The sequence below is a fragment of the Leuciscus leuciscus genome, assembly GCF_965113295.1.
Source record: "Leuciscus leuciscus genome assembly, chromosome: 9".
In the NCBI taxonomy this organism is placed as follows: Eukaryota; Metazoa; Chordata; class Actinopteri; order Cypriniformes; family Leuciscidae; genus Leuciscus; species Leuciscus leuciscus.
The window spans coordinates 862679-880235 of record NC_138733.1 but is presented as its reverse complement, the minus strand read 5'-3'; the positions used below and the strand labels follow the sequence as shown (position 1 = coordinate 880235).

Below are 17557 nucleotides of genomic sequence, written 5' to 3'. Positions count from 1 at the left end.
TGCTACAGTGCCAACTTCAATTTTATTTTCATGAAGATGTTTTATTAAAAACAAATTCTAGTAACTTTACAAACCTTTGAAGCTATTCATAACTATTTTTTTTCATTATGACAATAATTAATTCTACATTTACAATAAACTGCCAGGTGTCAGCTTTCAAATGAGATCATACTTGTGCTTTTAGTACAAAGGGTTCATGAATTGTATCCGTTTCAGTTTGGGTATGTCATTTCTTGGGATTTTTCAAAAGTGGGGTTGCAGCCTAACAGGTTAAGTGATTTAATACAGCCTTTATTGGACATTAATTACATTAATATTAAGAGTTCCTTAAACTGTTTACAAATACATTAAGCACACACACTCATACACACACACTCACACAAACACTCACACACACACAGACACACACACACACACACACTAGGGCTGGGACGATGCACCTATCTCACAATTCAATGCTATCACAATACTTGGGTGCCGATACGATAGGGCTGCTCGATTATGGAAAAAATCATAATCATGATTATTTTGGTCAGTATTGGAATCACGATTATGTAACACGATTATTTCACATGACTTTGGGAACATGTTGCATTTATTAAAAAGACACCTTTTTGACCTATTAAAGTAAATAATATAATAGATAATATTTCAATAAGTATTTTGATAATTCCCGCAGGTCTACCACTTATAATGCGGGAAATTCCCCCGCAAACATTGATTCACTTTAGCATGTAGATTGTACGAGTAGCCTAAATGAATCCACACAGATTATAAAATCAAATCAATCATTTTAAAACTTTCTCCAAGATGCAATTTCACAAACCACGTGAGTGTTCAGCGGTGCTGCGTCTTCTCTCTCTTCTCTGTCTCTCAAAATGGGTTGGACGTCGAAACTACACTCTCGCGTTTAGGAGTCGGGACATGATGGAATTGTCACTTGCACAATCAGGCCAGCATTGCATCGTAACTAAAGTTGATCGATACTTTTTAAGTCTTATCAGTTTAAACATTCAAGCGATTTTAAACTCTTGCATGTAGCATGTTTCTGCTCGTCGTCAGATTCCTCGAAGCCAAACTGTTCCCAGACAACGGAGTTGGTTTTGCCTTTTTTGCAAACGCTGCCGTGGCTGCCCTCCTTCTGCCATCTTTACTCGCGCTGAGTTTTTAAATTCTAGCAGATGATATGCACACGACTTGCCTCCCTGACTGTATAGGCTGAGAGGTTTATGGCTTCGGGAGGGGCGTATGTGTGCATGTCATTCAGAACACAAGACCTTTGTTGACAGGTTTTTGCTTGATTGGCTTAATATGCTATTTATGTTTAAAGCAAAAACCAGAAAGAAAGAAAGAGACAGAAAGAAAGAAAAGTTAAATCATACACTTATACAGACTGTACATTATGTATAAGATCTTTCTTTCTTTCTTTCTTTCTTTCTGTCTCTTTCTTTCTTTCTGTTTTTTGCTTTAAACATAAATAGCATATTAAGCCAATCAAGCAAAAACCTGTCAACAAAGGTCTGCAAACACACACACACACACACACACACACACACACACACAAACACACAAACACTCTATTTTGACCGCTACAGTAGACATGTTTCCATGTTGTACAAACTGTATATTCAATCCCCTCATCCTAACTGATGTATTTTAACAATGTGAACTAATAAGTATTTGTATATTTCATATTGTCAGCATTATGTTGTTATTTTATTTGTATTAAGTGTCATGTTTATATCTTTGGATATAGGTTTAATGTGTTTCATTGTTCTCAACAGGTTGATTGATTGTGGTGTCACAGATGAAGGTTGTGCTGCTCTGGCTTCAGCTCTGAGATCAAACCCCTCACACCTGAGAATGCTGCATCTGTCTGAGAATAAACTAGGAGACTCAGGAGTGAAGCTGTTCTCTGCTGGACTGGAGAATCCTCACTGTAAACTGGAGATACTGAGGTAAGATCATCCCTACCATGAAGACTCGGAGTGAATAAGGATTAATATGTAGATAGTGTATACAATATATCTTTGGCTTAAGCTTCATCCAGTGGTTCAGCGACAGATTCCTGCTTAAACCGTCATATCTTGCCGGCGATAGAAGGCAGCGGTGAGGAGTCTCCCTGTAATTAATATTATATTAATATTAAGAGTTCCTTAAAATGTTTACAAATACATTAAGCTCACACACTCAGACACACACTCACACACAGACACACACACACACACACACTCTCTCTCACACACACTCACACACAGACACACACACTCTCTCTCTCACATACACTCTCAAACACACACACACTAGGGCTGGGACGATGCATCTATCTCACGATTCGATACTATCACGATACTTGGGTGCCGATATGATATGTATTGCGATTTTTAAGAACTGCGATTCTACAATATTGCGATTCGATATTAGAATGTATTGCGATTAGTTTTTAACACTAGACTATGGGGAAAAGTTAAATCATACACTTATACAGACTGTACATTATGTATAAGATGAGTCATATTTACAAAAACAATTCATCACATCTTTCTGAGTTTTTTTCAAAAGCATCATACAGTACTACATTCTCTTGAATATATAATACAATAACAAATTTTTTTTTAACAGTCACTTGTCGCCACCTAGAGGCGAAACAATGTAATTATAGGCGTAATTTGCGGGTGGGATGGGAGGGACATGTCCCCACCACTTTTTGCTAAGGTCGATATTGTCCCCACCACTTTTGAAACATCTCACGGCACAAATGTAGGCTACCAATACAAATAAACAAAACATCCCCAGTTAACTAACAGAGCATTCATTTCGTTCGTTTGTTAAATAAGAGGCGATCTAGCGCTGAAATGTGTTGTTTTTGAAATCAAGTGATCAAAGTCCTCGTTGCCGCTGCGATCAGTGGCGCGGATACTGTGTTTGTTTGTGGCTCACGCACACGCCGCACTGTCTTCACTCAGAAGATGCGCACTTCAATCCGTTGTGGAGAGACTCTCTATTCGTTCCGGTGAAATTACAAAACAAAATGCACACAAACTTTTCCCGTGTTTCGATTTAAAAAAAAACAAAAAACTATATGAGTGTGGATTAGAACCCAGAACCTCTGACACGCTTGGCAAAAGTTCTGCCCCTGGACCATTTAAATACACACTTAAAATAGTCAGATCAACATATAATAGGCCTCATTAAACGACTAATTAAACCCAATCAATGTACTATTTAAATCGATTGCTGGACATCGTAATGTTATTGTATATACATCTGTTTTATGATTTAGCATTGTGTTACCCCCCCCCCCCCCCCCCCACCTGTCCCACCTACTTTTTAAAACAAAGTTACGCCACTGAATGTAATCGATAAATCTGTTAGTTTAACCCTCTTGGGTCTAAGATGTTTTTGGGGTCCTTGAGATGTTTTGACATGCCCTGACATTTGTGCTTTTTTCAGTTGCTTATAAACATATTAATGGCAAAGGTATAATTACACTCTATTTAGCACAAACAGGGCTACCATAATATGTGAGCAACATGTATGTACATGTTTGTATTTTTGAGAAAATAATGTTTATGCATGGTTATTGAAAAAAACTAAAAATGAAAGTTTCTGAAATAAGGCCACAAAACACATACTAAATATGTGTCCAAAAGTCTTCTGAATAATGCATTTTGTCGCCTAGAGTTTTTTCTTCAAAATTATGTGAAAATCATCCTGCCTAATCATTCACATAAAACAATACATTGATTTAAATTTTGTAAGACACTTTTTGTTTGGAAAAGGTTATTAATAATGAATGTGAGTGATTCACACCTGAGAAGACAACGACCAGCATAATGAGCCTTTCATTCAGGTGTGTCACTGAGCCACAAGAAAGAATGCAAGGACAAAATAAATAAATATATATATAATACAAAATTGGTTCACAGTTGGAAACACAGTTGTTTACATCTATCCTTGTATATATATATTTTTTTGCTATTTTATTAAAAAGGTTATACAATTACAACAATTAAAATTTTAACCATATTTCCAGTGTAATCTTTCTTTGCAAAAACTAAAGTATACATTTTATCATATTCAAATTTTATTCAAAGTTAAGGATTCATTAGTTTGAATATAGCCTACATTGGAACAAACACTATAATAACATCTTAGCTGATGACTTTATTTTTGACAAAACATAATATATCTAGAAATGTAACATATATATACACACATATACATATATTAGTGCTGTCAAACGATTAAAATATTTAACCGCGATTAATCGCATTAATGTCATAGTTAACTCGCGATTAATCACAATTAATTGCGCATTTTTATCTATTCTAAGGTCTCTTGGTTTCTTTTTGTCCCATTATTTTTTCTCATTTTAATGCTCTTATCAACATGGAAAAGTGGATTGGCTTGCTTTGTGCAAATGTTTTTTATTGAAAACAGCATTGGCATATACTGTAGCATTCAATTTCACACTAACATTCTCACTTGGAGCAAATAATCTCTCACACAATGTAACACTGTCCATCAATAAAAGGGTGAAAGAAATACTGACGAGGTCCTGATATTGACAAGGGGGCAGAGAATTTGCATCAGCTGTGTGTGTGCTTGGCCATCAAGTGGTATTTCAGACTGGACGTGCTGCGATGATAGCTCAGTTAACAATGACAAAACACACAGATCACTTTGGTCTTGTCAATTGAACCATTTGCCCACTTTTTTTAAATTAAACTTTCCATTCAGAATCTTATTGGCATCCATTTCGGCGTCTCGCGCTCATCATTCATCCACTCAAAACGTAACGTTAAAGGGGGTCCACACTGGATGAGAAGCGAAGCGCAGCACCTCGTATTTAAAATTCGAACACATTATTCTCTATGAGTGTACACACACCGGCGGTGCCATTCGGCGTTTTTATTGTTGGCCATAAACTGAGAAAGTGCGCGTCCGATGTGCGATACAAGTTGTCGTAGACGCGGCTTCTCGTCCACTCTTTGGCTGGCTCGCAAGCCCAAACAAGTGCGTGCCTGTTGTTTTGTTTCTGGTCTAGCTAGATCCGGTGGTGTTGTAGTTTTAGTAACGTTACTAGTTGTTGCAAAAGCATGTGAAAAAAACCTACAAAGTTTGCTAGACGTTAATCGCGCGATAAAAAAATTGACGCCGTTAAAATGTTTTTTTTTTGTTAACGCTGTAAATAACGCGTTTAACTGACAGCCCTAATATATATATATATATATATATATATATATATATATATATAACATATGAGCAGAAATTGACAACATTATAAGCTTATTTGATGTGGCAGTATTTTACAGTAAAAACTTTATAATCTATCAGATTTTTCTAGTCGATTTACTCATCTCATTATAGCAATAGAGTTTGGTAAAAGCTGTTCATTCATTCACACACAAAAACGCGATTCATTTTTAAACAGTATTTTTGCCAGCTGTAGTAGCTACACAACAGCGCACATCTGTGCATTCATTCATTCACACACACACAGAAACGCAATTCATATTTAAACAGTCTTTTTGCGTGTACAGACACTTGCGATTAGAACAAAGCAAATATAGAACTGACCTATTCCTCAGCTGGATCCGTTGCTCCTCGAAATGAAACTTCCAGCACTTCTGAGGTATTATTATGATAGTATTATTCCTCACAGCGTCGTAAAGTACATGACTCTGATTACTCGCGGTGTGTGTTATCCAGCTGATTGTGGGCGTTCACAGGTTTGCATGGATGCCTCAGATCATTTGCGTTTGAATAGCACGCGCTCTCCATGGGCGGGGTCACATTAAAACATAATGAGCTGAGATGAGAACGACTGACATCTCTCTCTTTTCATACATATTACATAAACTGAGAATATTTGTTTTTTTTTATATAAATTACTTCATTTAAAAGAAGAGAATTCATGCTTCATGCCTGTGTGACTGTTTGACTGAGTATTCGCTGAGTTATAGTTCATTTTCGGACGCGTTTCAGAATGGACTTCACTGACAGAGAGCAGGTAGAACTCGCATCATGTTTATTTTTCTTTATTTGGCAAAAAGCACAACACTTTGTTTTTATTGTGAGTATACACAAAAAAATACACACTTAACAGGATCGAATGATGTATGACAACTGTACGTCAAGATCAAAGTCAACAGAGTATTTTGAGTATCTTTTGCACTGATGAGAAAAAAAGCGAGCCTATCGCACCAGCGCGATAGCCGACCTCAGGGGGTTAAGCACCAAGTTTCAATCAAAAGGTGATTTACTCTATTTGATCACTACAGTAGACATCATTGTTTATATTTGAACTTTGAAATATTTTATCACAGAAATAATGATACTATTATGAGGTTGAAAAGACCTTTTGTGAAGCTGTTTCATGACAACTCTTTCTGGGTCAGCACAGATTTGAATGTTGCGATATGATTTAATAGACAGAGGAATTGGAAGAAGATCGTGTGGGTGTTTGAATGGAGATCACAGTATTTTAAAGATGAATCGTGCAGCTCTACTGTCTTATCTCTCTCTCAGCATATGAGTAGCGCGAGGGCTTTTCAGTGTATTCAGTTTCACGTCGCTTGTATGTGATCTAAGCATAATAGACACACATATAGGTTGTTGACACAATAAAAAATTATGAAGTTGAACAATGTTTGATTATAAGTCCGTCAAGAATTGTTTTGGGATGATTTTATGTATTTTTATTTGTAAAGTCTCAGTCTCTGTGGTCTTAAGAAATTTCAACCCTGGGGTCGTTCAGAGGTCCTAAAGAAGAAGATCTGTTTTGTATATCTGTCGTGGGATCAAACAACCTGTGTCATTATCTTGGTCGGGCCCGAGCTGTGCCATCTCTGAACCAATCAGTCTTTTCCAAACTATCTAACATTGACAACGGTCTTCCTTTAGTTGGGCTCATCTCTTTGAAGCTTGCATGGCCATAAAGTTCTTACTGCGGGTTTTCGTTGGTTGGCATAGACTGGCTGGAGCCTGGATTTTATGGTTCTGGATTGGTGATTTGTGGTCTGGAGTGTTGAGTTCTGTGTGGAAGTATGTCTGAACAAATCAACTGGAAGATTAATTTGTAACTTTCCATAGAAATAATGATTTTTTTACTGTACAAACTGTATATTCAATCCCCTAATCCTAATTGATGTATTTTAACAACATGAACTAGTGAGTATTTTGTATGCATTTCATATTGACATTATTATGTTATTTATTTTTTAAGTGTTATGTTTATCTTTGGATATAGGCTTAATGTGTGTCATTGTTCTCTACAGGTTGATTGATTGTGGTGTCACAGATGAAGGTTGTGCTGCTCTGGCTTCAGCTCTGAGATCAAACCCCTCACACCTGAGAGAACTGGATCTGTCTGTGAATAAACTAGGGGACTCAGGAGTGAAGCTGTTCTCTGCTGGACTGGAGAATCCTCACTGTAAACTGGAGATACTGAGGTAAGATCATCCCTACCATGAAGACTCGGAGTGAATAAGGATTAATATGTAGATAGTGTATACAATATATCTTTGGCTTAAGCTTCATCCAGTGGTTCAGCGACAGATTCCTGCTTAAACCGTCATATCCTGCCGGAGGTAGAAGGCAGCAGTGAGGAGTCTCCCTGAAGAGGAACATTTACTTTATTATGAGTTCACATAATGAGTTCACGCAGCGCTTCTGGGTTGTACATCAGAACGTAGGCTCACTATTGGCCAGCATCACACGCATCACACACATGACCATCGGCCAATAGTGAGCCTACGTTCTGATGTACAACCCAGAAGCGCTGCGCTGTTACACTACATGAACTCACTCAGAGAAACACAGAAGAAAATGAAGAGTTGAATAAAGTCGTTATTTGTGTTTGTTTTTTGCACACAAAAAGTATTCTCGTTGCTTGATAAACTTAAGGTTGAGCCACTGTAGTCTCTTGGACTATTTTAACAATGTCTTTACGAACGTTTCTGGGATGGCAGATAGCGATTACAGAGAAGCCTATGGAAGAGTGAGACAGCTCAGATTTAATAAAAAATATCTTAATTTGTGTTCCGAAGATGAACGAAAGTCTAACAGGGTTAAAACAACATGAAGGCGAGTAATTACTGACAGTTTTCATTTTTGGGTGAACTAACCCTTTAAGAAAATATATATAGAAAAATCTGTCCTACCAACTCTGTTGTCTTTTCAAAGCAGTAATTCTGTTATTAATATTGAACTTGACAGCAGACCAGTCTCTGTTTTTCAGTGCCTGAGGTTCAGCCAACAGGCATGAGAAACAGTCCGTCTTCCCAGCTGTGTATGAAATGCATGCTTTTCAACCGCTCCAACCTCTTCTTCCGACCACTTCCTTTTGACTTTTGTGCCTAATAATAAATAAATAAAAACATTAAATTAAATGTAATTCCTAAAATACAAAGCAATTCAGTCAAAGCCAGAGAGAACATTAAAGGGGTGGTTCAGGATTTTGGACATCGGACCTCATTTCCAAGTTAGCCTGGGTGTTATTTATCAGTGGAGACAGTTTTCAAAAATTTGCATAGTTCGCTGGTGCTATGCTAGCGCGAGTCAACGGTAACTGCTAGCCTGCCATTAAAAATAGTTTTACCCACTCCACAGTACACCAAAATCAAATAAATAATAATGCCAGACTATCGATGTAAATGTCTGTTGAGAGAATAATGTTAGAAATCAAACTACTCTTTTGATCACCTCATCACCTTCAATCATCTGATCACCTTCAATCATCTCAATGATCACATTACATTACATTTACATTTGCTCCGGTTAGTAGTACTGCCCCGAAAAGTAAAGAGAACAGAAGCGCACTACAGTCGGCACGTCTAGTTAGCTAGTAGTAGTCTCGGTTGCCTAGGTAACTTAATATCACTCCGCCGCTGCTGTTGACTGTGCTAATAAATACAGGTATAAATATAAGTATAACTATTGCAATGTGATGAAAGGGTAGTTTGATTTCTAACATTAATCTCTCAACAGACATTTACATCGATAGTCTGGCGTTATATTTTATTTGCTTTTGGTGTATTGTGGAGTGGGTAAAACAGTTTTAATGGCAGGCTAACAGTTACCGTTGACTCGCGCTAGCCTAGCATCAGCGAACTATGCAAATGGAAGGACTGGATGAAAATGTTTGAAAACTGTCTCCACTGATAAAATCCTGAACCACCCCTTTAACATTAAGACTCATAAAATATTGTTACATACCAATGCTATATTGTAATTCTCAGTTTTTTAAAGTGCCATGGCTCAAAAGGGCTCAAGATACTGCGTATCCATAAATGTAATGGATCTACAGCAAGCAAGTTGAGCAACATCTCCATTTCCACTGAATTACTGATGTCTAAATCATGCATATTGGCCCCATGTTGAAAAGTGAGTCCTGAGCTAAACACACATACACTGATGTCTAAATCATACCTACATATTGGAACCATGTTGAAAAGTGAGTCCTGAGCTAAACACACATACACTGATGTCTAAATCACACCTACATATTGGGACCATGGTGAAGTGTGAGTCCTAATCTATTCTCCTAATAAAACATGGTTACCTTGTTTGAGATGGGCATCGTCCAGGTCTACCATGGAGGGGGATTTAGGTGTACCCACATGTGCTTTCTGGGAGCCTATAATGAAGCATTTCAATAATCAATTATTCAAGTCTTTAACTGAATAATAAGAACATGTCAATGCTTAATTGTACTACTTTGCAAGGCTATTTTAGTTATCTTAATATTGCACTCCAGTATCTTTACAACAAATGTGGTATTCTAATTATTATATTATATTCTTAACAATCCTCGATTGCTCCTGTCTGCCTCGCTGCCTGCTGTGAGTGTGTTTGCTTCGGTGCTGTAAGCTCCGTCTTAGCCTCGTATTTCCTTGTTTTGAACCATCATTTATTACAATTTCTAGTTGTTTATACTAAAACTAAATACAGCTTACCCAACATCTCAGATTAACCTGACATAGCTTCCGTTACTACTAGCACAACACGCTAGTAATTCGCTAGCCTGTTAACGCGCCACCCGTGCGCTCAGCTATTTTTATTTATTTATTTTCTCTCGCGCCTTTGAGTTTATAAAAGCTCAGGTGAGTAAGAATCACTCAACAAACACGGTGAGTAATGTCTTGTCCTGTTATTATCATGCGTCGCGTCTGAATGCGTTGTTGTTTTTGGAGCTCTATCGATTTGATTTATAATTCTTGATTTTTCTCTTTAAACTCGCTTACAACGAACATTTTCTACATTGTTCTACAGTGTTTCTACAGTGTTTCTACATTGTTTCTACAGTGCAGGAACATTTTCCTGCTGTGAGTGTGTTTGCTTCGGTGCTGTAAGCTCCGTCTTAGCCTCGTATTTCCTTGTTTTGAACCATCATTTACTACAATTTCTAGTAGTTTATACTAAAACTAAATACAGCTTACCCAACATCTCAGATTAACCTGACATAGCTTCCGTTACTACTAGCACAACACGCTAGTAATTCGCTAGCCTGTTAACGCGCCACCCGTGCGCTCAGCTATTTTTATTTATTTATTTTCTCTCGCGCCTTTGAGTTTATAAAAGCTCAGGTGAGTAAGAATCACTCAACGAACACGGTGAGTAATGTCTTGTCCTGTTATTATCATGCGTCGCGTCTGAATGCGTTGTTGTTTTTGGAGCTCTATTGATTTGATTTATAATTCTTGATTTTTCTCTTTAAACTCGCTTACAACGAACATTTTCTACTTTTCCTCACTGAGAAGCACTACTGCTCAAACCTCATAGTTACAACGCGCACTGTTGAGCAGACGCGTCTCAAGCCTATTAGTGATCCAACGCTGCATACTCTTAAAGGTACGTCCGTGGATCACGGCTGAACGCGTCTTCTCCACACTCACTTACAAACAAACATTTTATTTATTTTTTGTTCGCCTATCGTGCGTCTACTCTACACCTCTACCACTAAAAAAAACCTAAAAAAACCTCATAGTTACAACGCGGACTGTTGAGCAGACGCGTCTCAAGCCTATTAGTGATCCAACGCTGGATACTCTTAAAGGTACGTCCGTGGATCACGGCTGAACGCGTCTTCTCCACACTCACTTACAAACAAACATCTTTTTTTCGCCTATCGTGCGTCTACTCTACACCCCTACCACTAAAAAAATAAATAAAAATAAATAAATAAAATAAACGGATTATATCCAAGACTTCAGTCATAAATTAGTATTAATATTGATAGCATCACTGGTAGCTTCGTTGCTAACTCACTGTCCATCTGTTAAAATGGCGAATATATCAGATGTAAGTAGTCTAACTTTTGGTGCAGGTGAGGACACATTTGAGCTGCACGAACTGCAGTCTGAGCTGGAAGCTGTTGAGAAACAGATCCACGACCTTTTATTGAGACAGGCCGAGCTGAGAGACCGGTGTTTGGCTATTGAAACATCACGCGCCGATGCACACAAATCAGTGTTTAACGTTACTAACCCGCTGACTCCGACCGCGTCTACTCCGTGCGTTCCTCAGCATCGGTCGCAATCAGCCATGGTCTCGTTCACTCCGGCTCCAACACGCCACCACGAAGCCTGGGTGGTTCCGCAGCGGAAGACGCGAGTCAGGTTTAGACCAAGACTTTCTCCGACCCTCCCGGTTTTCGAGTTATCCACACAAAACCGCTTCTCCCCTCTACGCGAAACAGAACGCGATGCTGTGATCGTCGGCGATTCCATCGTTCGGCACGTACACGCTACGTTAGGTAAAAGTAAGGTGCACAGTCACTGCTTTCCTGGTGCTCGTGTTTCTGAAATCGCTGCTCGCGTTCCCGAGATCCTGAACGGTGACGAGCGCGTCGGAACTGTGGTCCTGCACGCGGGAGTGAACGACATCAGGCTGCGCCAGACGGAGATTCTGAAGAAAGACTTCAGGAATCTAATCGATACGGTACGCAGCACATCGCCTGAAACAACGATCATTGTGTCAGGACCGCTTCCCACGTACCGATTAGGGCATGAAAAGTTCAGTAGATTATTTGCGCTAAATGAATGGTTAATGTCATGGTGCAATGAGCAGAAACTGCTCTTTGTAAATAATTGGAATCTGTTTTGGGAGCGTCCTAGGCTTTTCCGTGCTGATGGCTTACACCCAAGCAGATTCGGAGCGGATCTTCTGTCAGATAACATCTCCAAAATGTTAAATACCCTTTGACTAGTAACCAAAAGTCCAAATCATAGTCTCTGCTGCACCAATTTAACTGATATAAATACTAGTGTAGAACATTGCATAGAAACCGTGTCTATTCCTCGTTTAGTGAGATCAAATAATAAATCTACTGCAGGATCTAGGAAAAATCTAATTGTTATTAAAACAGAAAATGTTGCTATTGGTAAACAAAAACTATTTCTAAAGCTAGGTCTTCTAAACATTAGATCACTCACACCTAAGGCAGTTATTGTAAATGAAATAGTCACAGATAATAGCTTCGATGTACTTTGCCTTACTGAAACCTGGCTTAAATCAAATGATTATTTCGGTATTAATGAGTCTACTCCTCCTGGATACTGTTATAAGCATGAGCCCCGTCTGATTGGTCGTGGCGGAGGTGTTGCAACCATTTATAAAGATATTCTAAATGTTACTCAGAAAACGGGTTATACGTTTATTTCATTTGAAGTACTTGTACTAAATGTTACGCTCTTAGATGTTAGAAAAACATCCCTATTATCTCTAGCCTTGGCTACCGTATATAGACCGCCAGGGCCTTACGCTGATTTCCTAAAAGAGTTTGCAGATTTTCTCTCAGACCTATTAGTCAATGTCGATAAAGCATTAATTGTTGGAGATTTTAACATACACGTAGATAATCCAAATGATGCGTTAGGAGCTGCGTTTACAGATTTATTACATTCATTTGGGGTCAAGCAAAACGTCACCTGACCAACACATCGTCTTAATCATACACTCGATTTAATTATATCACATGGAACCGAGCCAACCGATATAGTTATCATTCCACAAAGTGATGATGTCACTGACCACTACATGGTAACTTGCATATTACGTACTGCTGTAATATGTCATGCGGCGCCGCGTTATCAACCAGGCAGAACAATCCTCCCATCCACCATAGATAATTTCTCAAATTGCTTATCTAATCTGTCTCAGCTGCTGCCTGAACCCAAACAAACAGATGAACTAGAAGAACTAACTAGCACTATGAGCACCATTCTCTCTAGAACATTGGATGTGGTTGCACCTATTAAATTAAAAAAGGTCAGAGAGAAAAATAAAGCACCATGGTATAACAATACTACGCATGTTTTAAAGAGAGAAACCCGTATTTTAGAGCGTAAATGGAAACAAACTAATTTAGAGGTCTTTAGAATCACGTGGAAAGACAGTATGTCACGTTATAAAAAGGCCCTAAAAGCGGCCAGGGCTGAGCACCTCCGCAAACTAATAGAACACAACCAAAACAATCCAAGGTTTTTATTTAACACCGTGGCTAGACTAACAAATAAACAGACGTCACCCGAACAAAATATCCCGTTACAGTTCAGTAGTAATGATTTCATGAACTTCTTCACTGAGAAAATAGAAAGCATCAGAACCACAATTGTAAACGTTCAATCTTCAATCGCGCCTTATAATTCAGCTTCAATTATCACACCGCAAGAACAATTACAGTGCTTTACAACTATAGAACAAAAAGAGTTAAATAAACTTATCACTTCATCTAAAACAACAACATGTTTATTAGATCCTATACCAACTAAACTACTGAAAGAAGTGTTACCTGTAGTGGAAGAGCCTCTCCTCAATATTATTAACTCGTCTTTATCTTTAGGTCATGTTCCAAGAACATTTAAACTGGCAGTTATAAAACCTCTCATTAAGAAACCACAATTAGATCATAATAATCTAGCAAATTATAGACCCATTTCAAATCTTCCATTTATGTCTAAAATATTAGAAAAAGTGGTGTCTGCTCAACTGGGCTCTTTCTTGCAACAAAATAATATCTATGAAAAGTTTCAGTCTGGATTCAGACCGCATCATAGCACTGAAACTGCGCTCGTTAAAATCACAAATGATTTACTTTTAGCTTCTGACCAAGGCTGTATCTCAATACTAGTTTTACTTGATCTTAGTGCTGCGTTCGATACTATAGATCATACATTACTCTTAGATCGACTACAAAATTATACTGGTGTTCAAGGACAAGCACTAAGCTGGTTCAAATCATACCTATCTGACCGCTACCATTTTGTCTATTTAAATGGAGAAAAATCGATCACAACTCCAGTAAACTATGGAGTGCCGCAGGGATCTGTATTAGGCCCTCTGTTATTTTCCATATATATGATGCCACTTGGAAATATTATAAGGAAACATGGAATTAGTTTCCATTGTTATGCTGATGACACTCAAATATATATTTCATCACGGCCGGATGAAAACGCTAAATTTTCCAAATTGACAGAGTGTGTTAAAGATATAAAAGATTGGATGACGCGTAATTTTCTTTTATTAAATCCAGACAAGACAGAGGTAATACTTATCGGTTCAAAAAAACGCCCACAAAACCTCGCACAATACAACTTTAACATCATAGGATGTCCTGTTACTTTATCCTCTACAGTAAAAGACCTGGGTGTTATACTCGATTGCAACCTGTCTTTTGAAAATCATATTTCATATGTTACAAAAACAGCCTTTTTCCACCTTAGAAACATTGCTAAGCTACGTAATATGCTATCAGTTTCTGATGCAGAAAAGTTAGTTCATGCATTCATGACCTCGAGACTGGATTACTGTAATGCTTTATTAGCTGGTTGTCCTGCATCCTCAATAAACAAGTTACAGTTAGTCCAAAATGCCGCCGCTAGAGTTCTTACGAGATCAAGAAAATATGATCATATAACACCGATTTTATCATCACTGCATTGGTTACCTATAAAGTTCCGTATTAATTACAAGGTATTGCTACTGACTTATAAAGCCCTAAACGGCTTAGCTCCAGTCTATTTAACGGATCTTCTATCACCCTATAATCCATCGCGCTCTTTAAGATCACTAAATTCAAGGCTTTTGGTCATACCTAGGATATCCAGAACCACCAAAGGAGGGAGAGCATTTTCACATTTGGCTCCAAAACTCTGGAATAGTCTTCCTGATACTGTTCGATGCTCAGACTCGCTCTCCCAGTTTAAAACTAGATTAAAGTCGCATCTCTTCAGCCAGGCATTCATATAATCCTACAGATCAAACTACAATCCGTCCTCTAGCTCATAAATGCCAGAGGAGAACTGGCCCCCGACTGAGCCTGGGTTCTCCCAAGGTTTTTTTTTTCTCCATTAGGTCACCTGATGGAGTTTTAGGACACCATTAGGTCACTTGATGGAGTTTTTCGGTTCCTTGCCACTGTTGCCTTTGGCTTGCTCAGTTGGGGATATTTTGGGGATATTTAATCTAATTTGATCAATCAATAAATTCCTCTTGAAACAAACTTTGTTGTATTATTTTAATTTAATACTGTGAAGCTGCTTTGATACAATCTGTATTGTGAAAAGCGCTATACAAATAAACTTGACTTGACTTGACTTGACTTTAACTTAAAAGCAGACAAAGATTAGCAGAGGCCAAGACTTTAGTCAAGTAAGTTACTATACATTTTCTTATACCCCTTTTCTTTGAAGATACTTGGAGTCCCTTGTCTTGAGGTCCCTCGTCTTGCAGGTTTCCTGCTGATAGTGGAAAAAAACGAGCAATAATCTAAAGTACACAGTGACTCATGCAATCACTGAAATGTACACTTCCTATCCAGTGTAATTTTCCAGAGTAATGAAGTAAAGGCAGAGCTGGAGGAATAATAATGTATAGAATTGGAATAAACGCATGTGTCATTCACATGATCCTCATACTCATGACTTCAGCAGCTTGAAGTTTACGGTTCTGCCTCATCACTGGAACTGTTGCTGGACACATCCATTTCATCTGATTAAGACGAAAGCATAAAGCTGCTGAATGCCACTATCACACCATTTCTACTTCATTTTCTATCGATGTGGCCTATCACAAAAATCTGTGAAGCTAAACTTCTTGTACATTACTTCCGTATTAAATTACCTGCCAATGTTTGATATTTTAGGAAATATTGACAACACTCCTAATACTCTACAGAATATACATTATTGTGAATACAACTAATCATGATTACCAATTGTGTTGAAATGCATATTAGACAATTATATTTACCTTGTGGATCTATTGTTATACCATCTATTCCTTTACCCTGGAGTTCGGGCAGTTTTTTCCATTGCAATGAGGAGTTTACTAATCTTTGCAAGCTGTAGAGTGCTTTCAGGGAGGCGGTAGAACTCCCGATGAACTCTGATATCATGGTCAAGGAAGTTGGCCAGTTGATCCATCTCATTGTCTTTAAGGTTTAATACTGTGGACAATGTAGCTACTTGCTTACGCAGCTTTGTTGAGCAGAGGGCATCTGGATGCTTTGCTCCACTGGCTTGGGCGTACTGGCGAATACAGTCTGCACCCCGATAATGAGACAGAGCACCTGGACGAGCAAACAAATGCTGTTTCTCAACAGGAACTTGACACTTTTCTCTCATGTTTACAAGGAGATCCATGGCCACTACCATATTAGGGGTCAGCAACACTGGTACCTTCCTCCCCCTCTTACCACGTATTTCCACCCTTTGGAAGTACCCACAAAGCTCGGAAGTCCCACAGCGATATCTTTGTGCATTGGTGCCTGGTCTCTAGACGTGTAAGATTGAATATTCATCTTGGAAACCTCACCCTCTCTTCGTCTATTAAAAATAACAATCTGTGTTAGCATGATTTTACAAAGAGTGGCAAAGTTTTTGCCATTTGTTTTTTCTTGTAGGGCATCCACATACTCCTGCTGTTTTTAGTTCAAAAATGAGTGCAGTGTTTTGACATTTTCTATCGATGTGGCCTATCACAAAAATCTGTGAAGCTAAACTTCTTGTACATTACTTCCGTATTAAATTACCTGCCAATGTTTGATATTTTAGGAAATATTGACAACACTCCTAATACTCTACAGAATATACATTATTGTGAATACAACTAATCATGATTACCAATTGTGTTGAAATGCATATTAGACAATTATATTTACCTTGTGGATCTATTGTTATACCATCTATTCCTTTACCCTGGAGTTCGGGCAGTTTTTTCCATTGCAATGAGGAGTTTACTAATCTTTGCAAGCTGTAGAGTGCTTTCAGGGAGGCGGTAGAACTCCCGATGAACTCTGATATCATGGTCAAGGAAGTTGGCCAGTTGATCCATCTCATTGTCTTTAAGGTTTAATACTGTGGACAATGTAGCTACTTGCTTACGCAGCTTTGTTGAGCAGAGGGCATCTGGATGCTTTGCTCCACTGGCTTGGGCGTACTGGCGAATACAGTCTGCACCCCGATAATGAGACAGAGCACCTGGACGAGCAAACAAATGCTGTTTCTCAACAGGAACTTGACACTTTTCTCTCATGTTTACAAGGAGA

At 38.3% G+C, this 17557-nt stretch overlaps 1 protein-coding gene across 1 annotated transcript in view; it reads left to right on the top strand.

The window, feature by feature from the left end:
- Positions 1-17557, top strand: part of LOC309506195 (uncharacterized protein) — a 535239-nt gene that overhangs the window by 479587 nt on the left and 38095 nt on the right. The window contains exons 26-27 of the mRNA XM_082179817.1: positions 1785-1958; positions 7284-7457. Coding sequence (XP_082035943.1) covers positions 1785-1958; positions 7284-7457 — 348 coding nt within the window. The remainder of the gene's footprint in view (positions 1-1784; positions 1959-7283; positions 7458-17557) is intronic.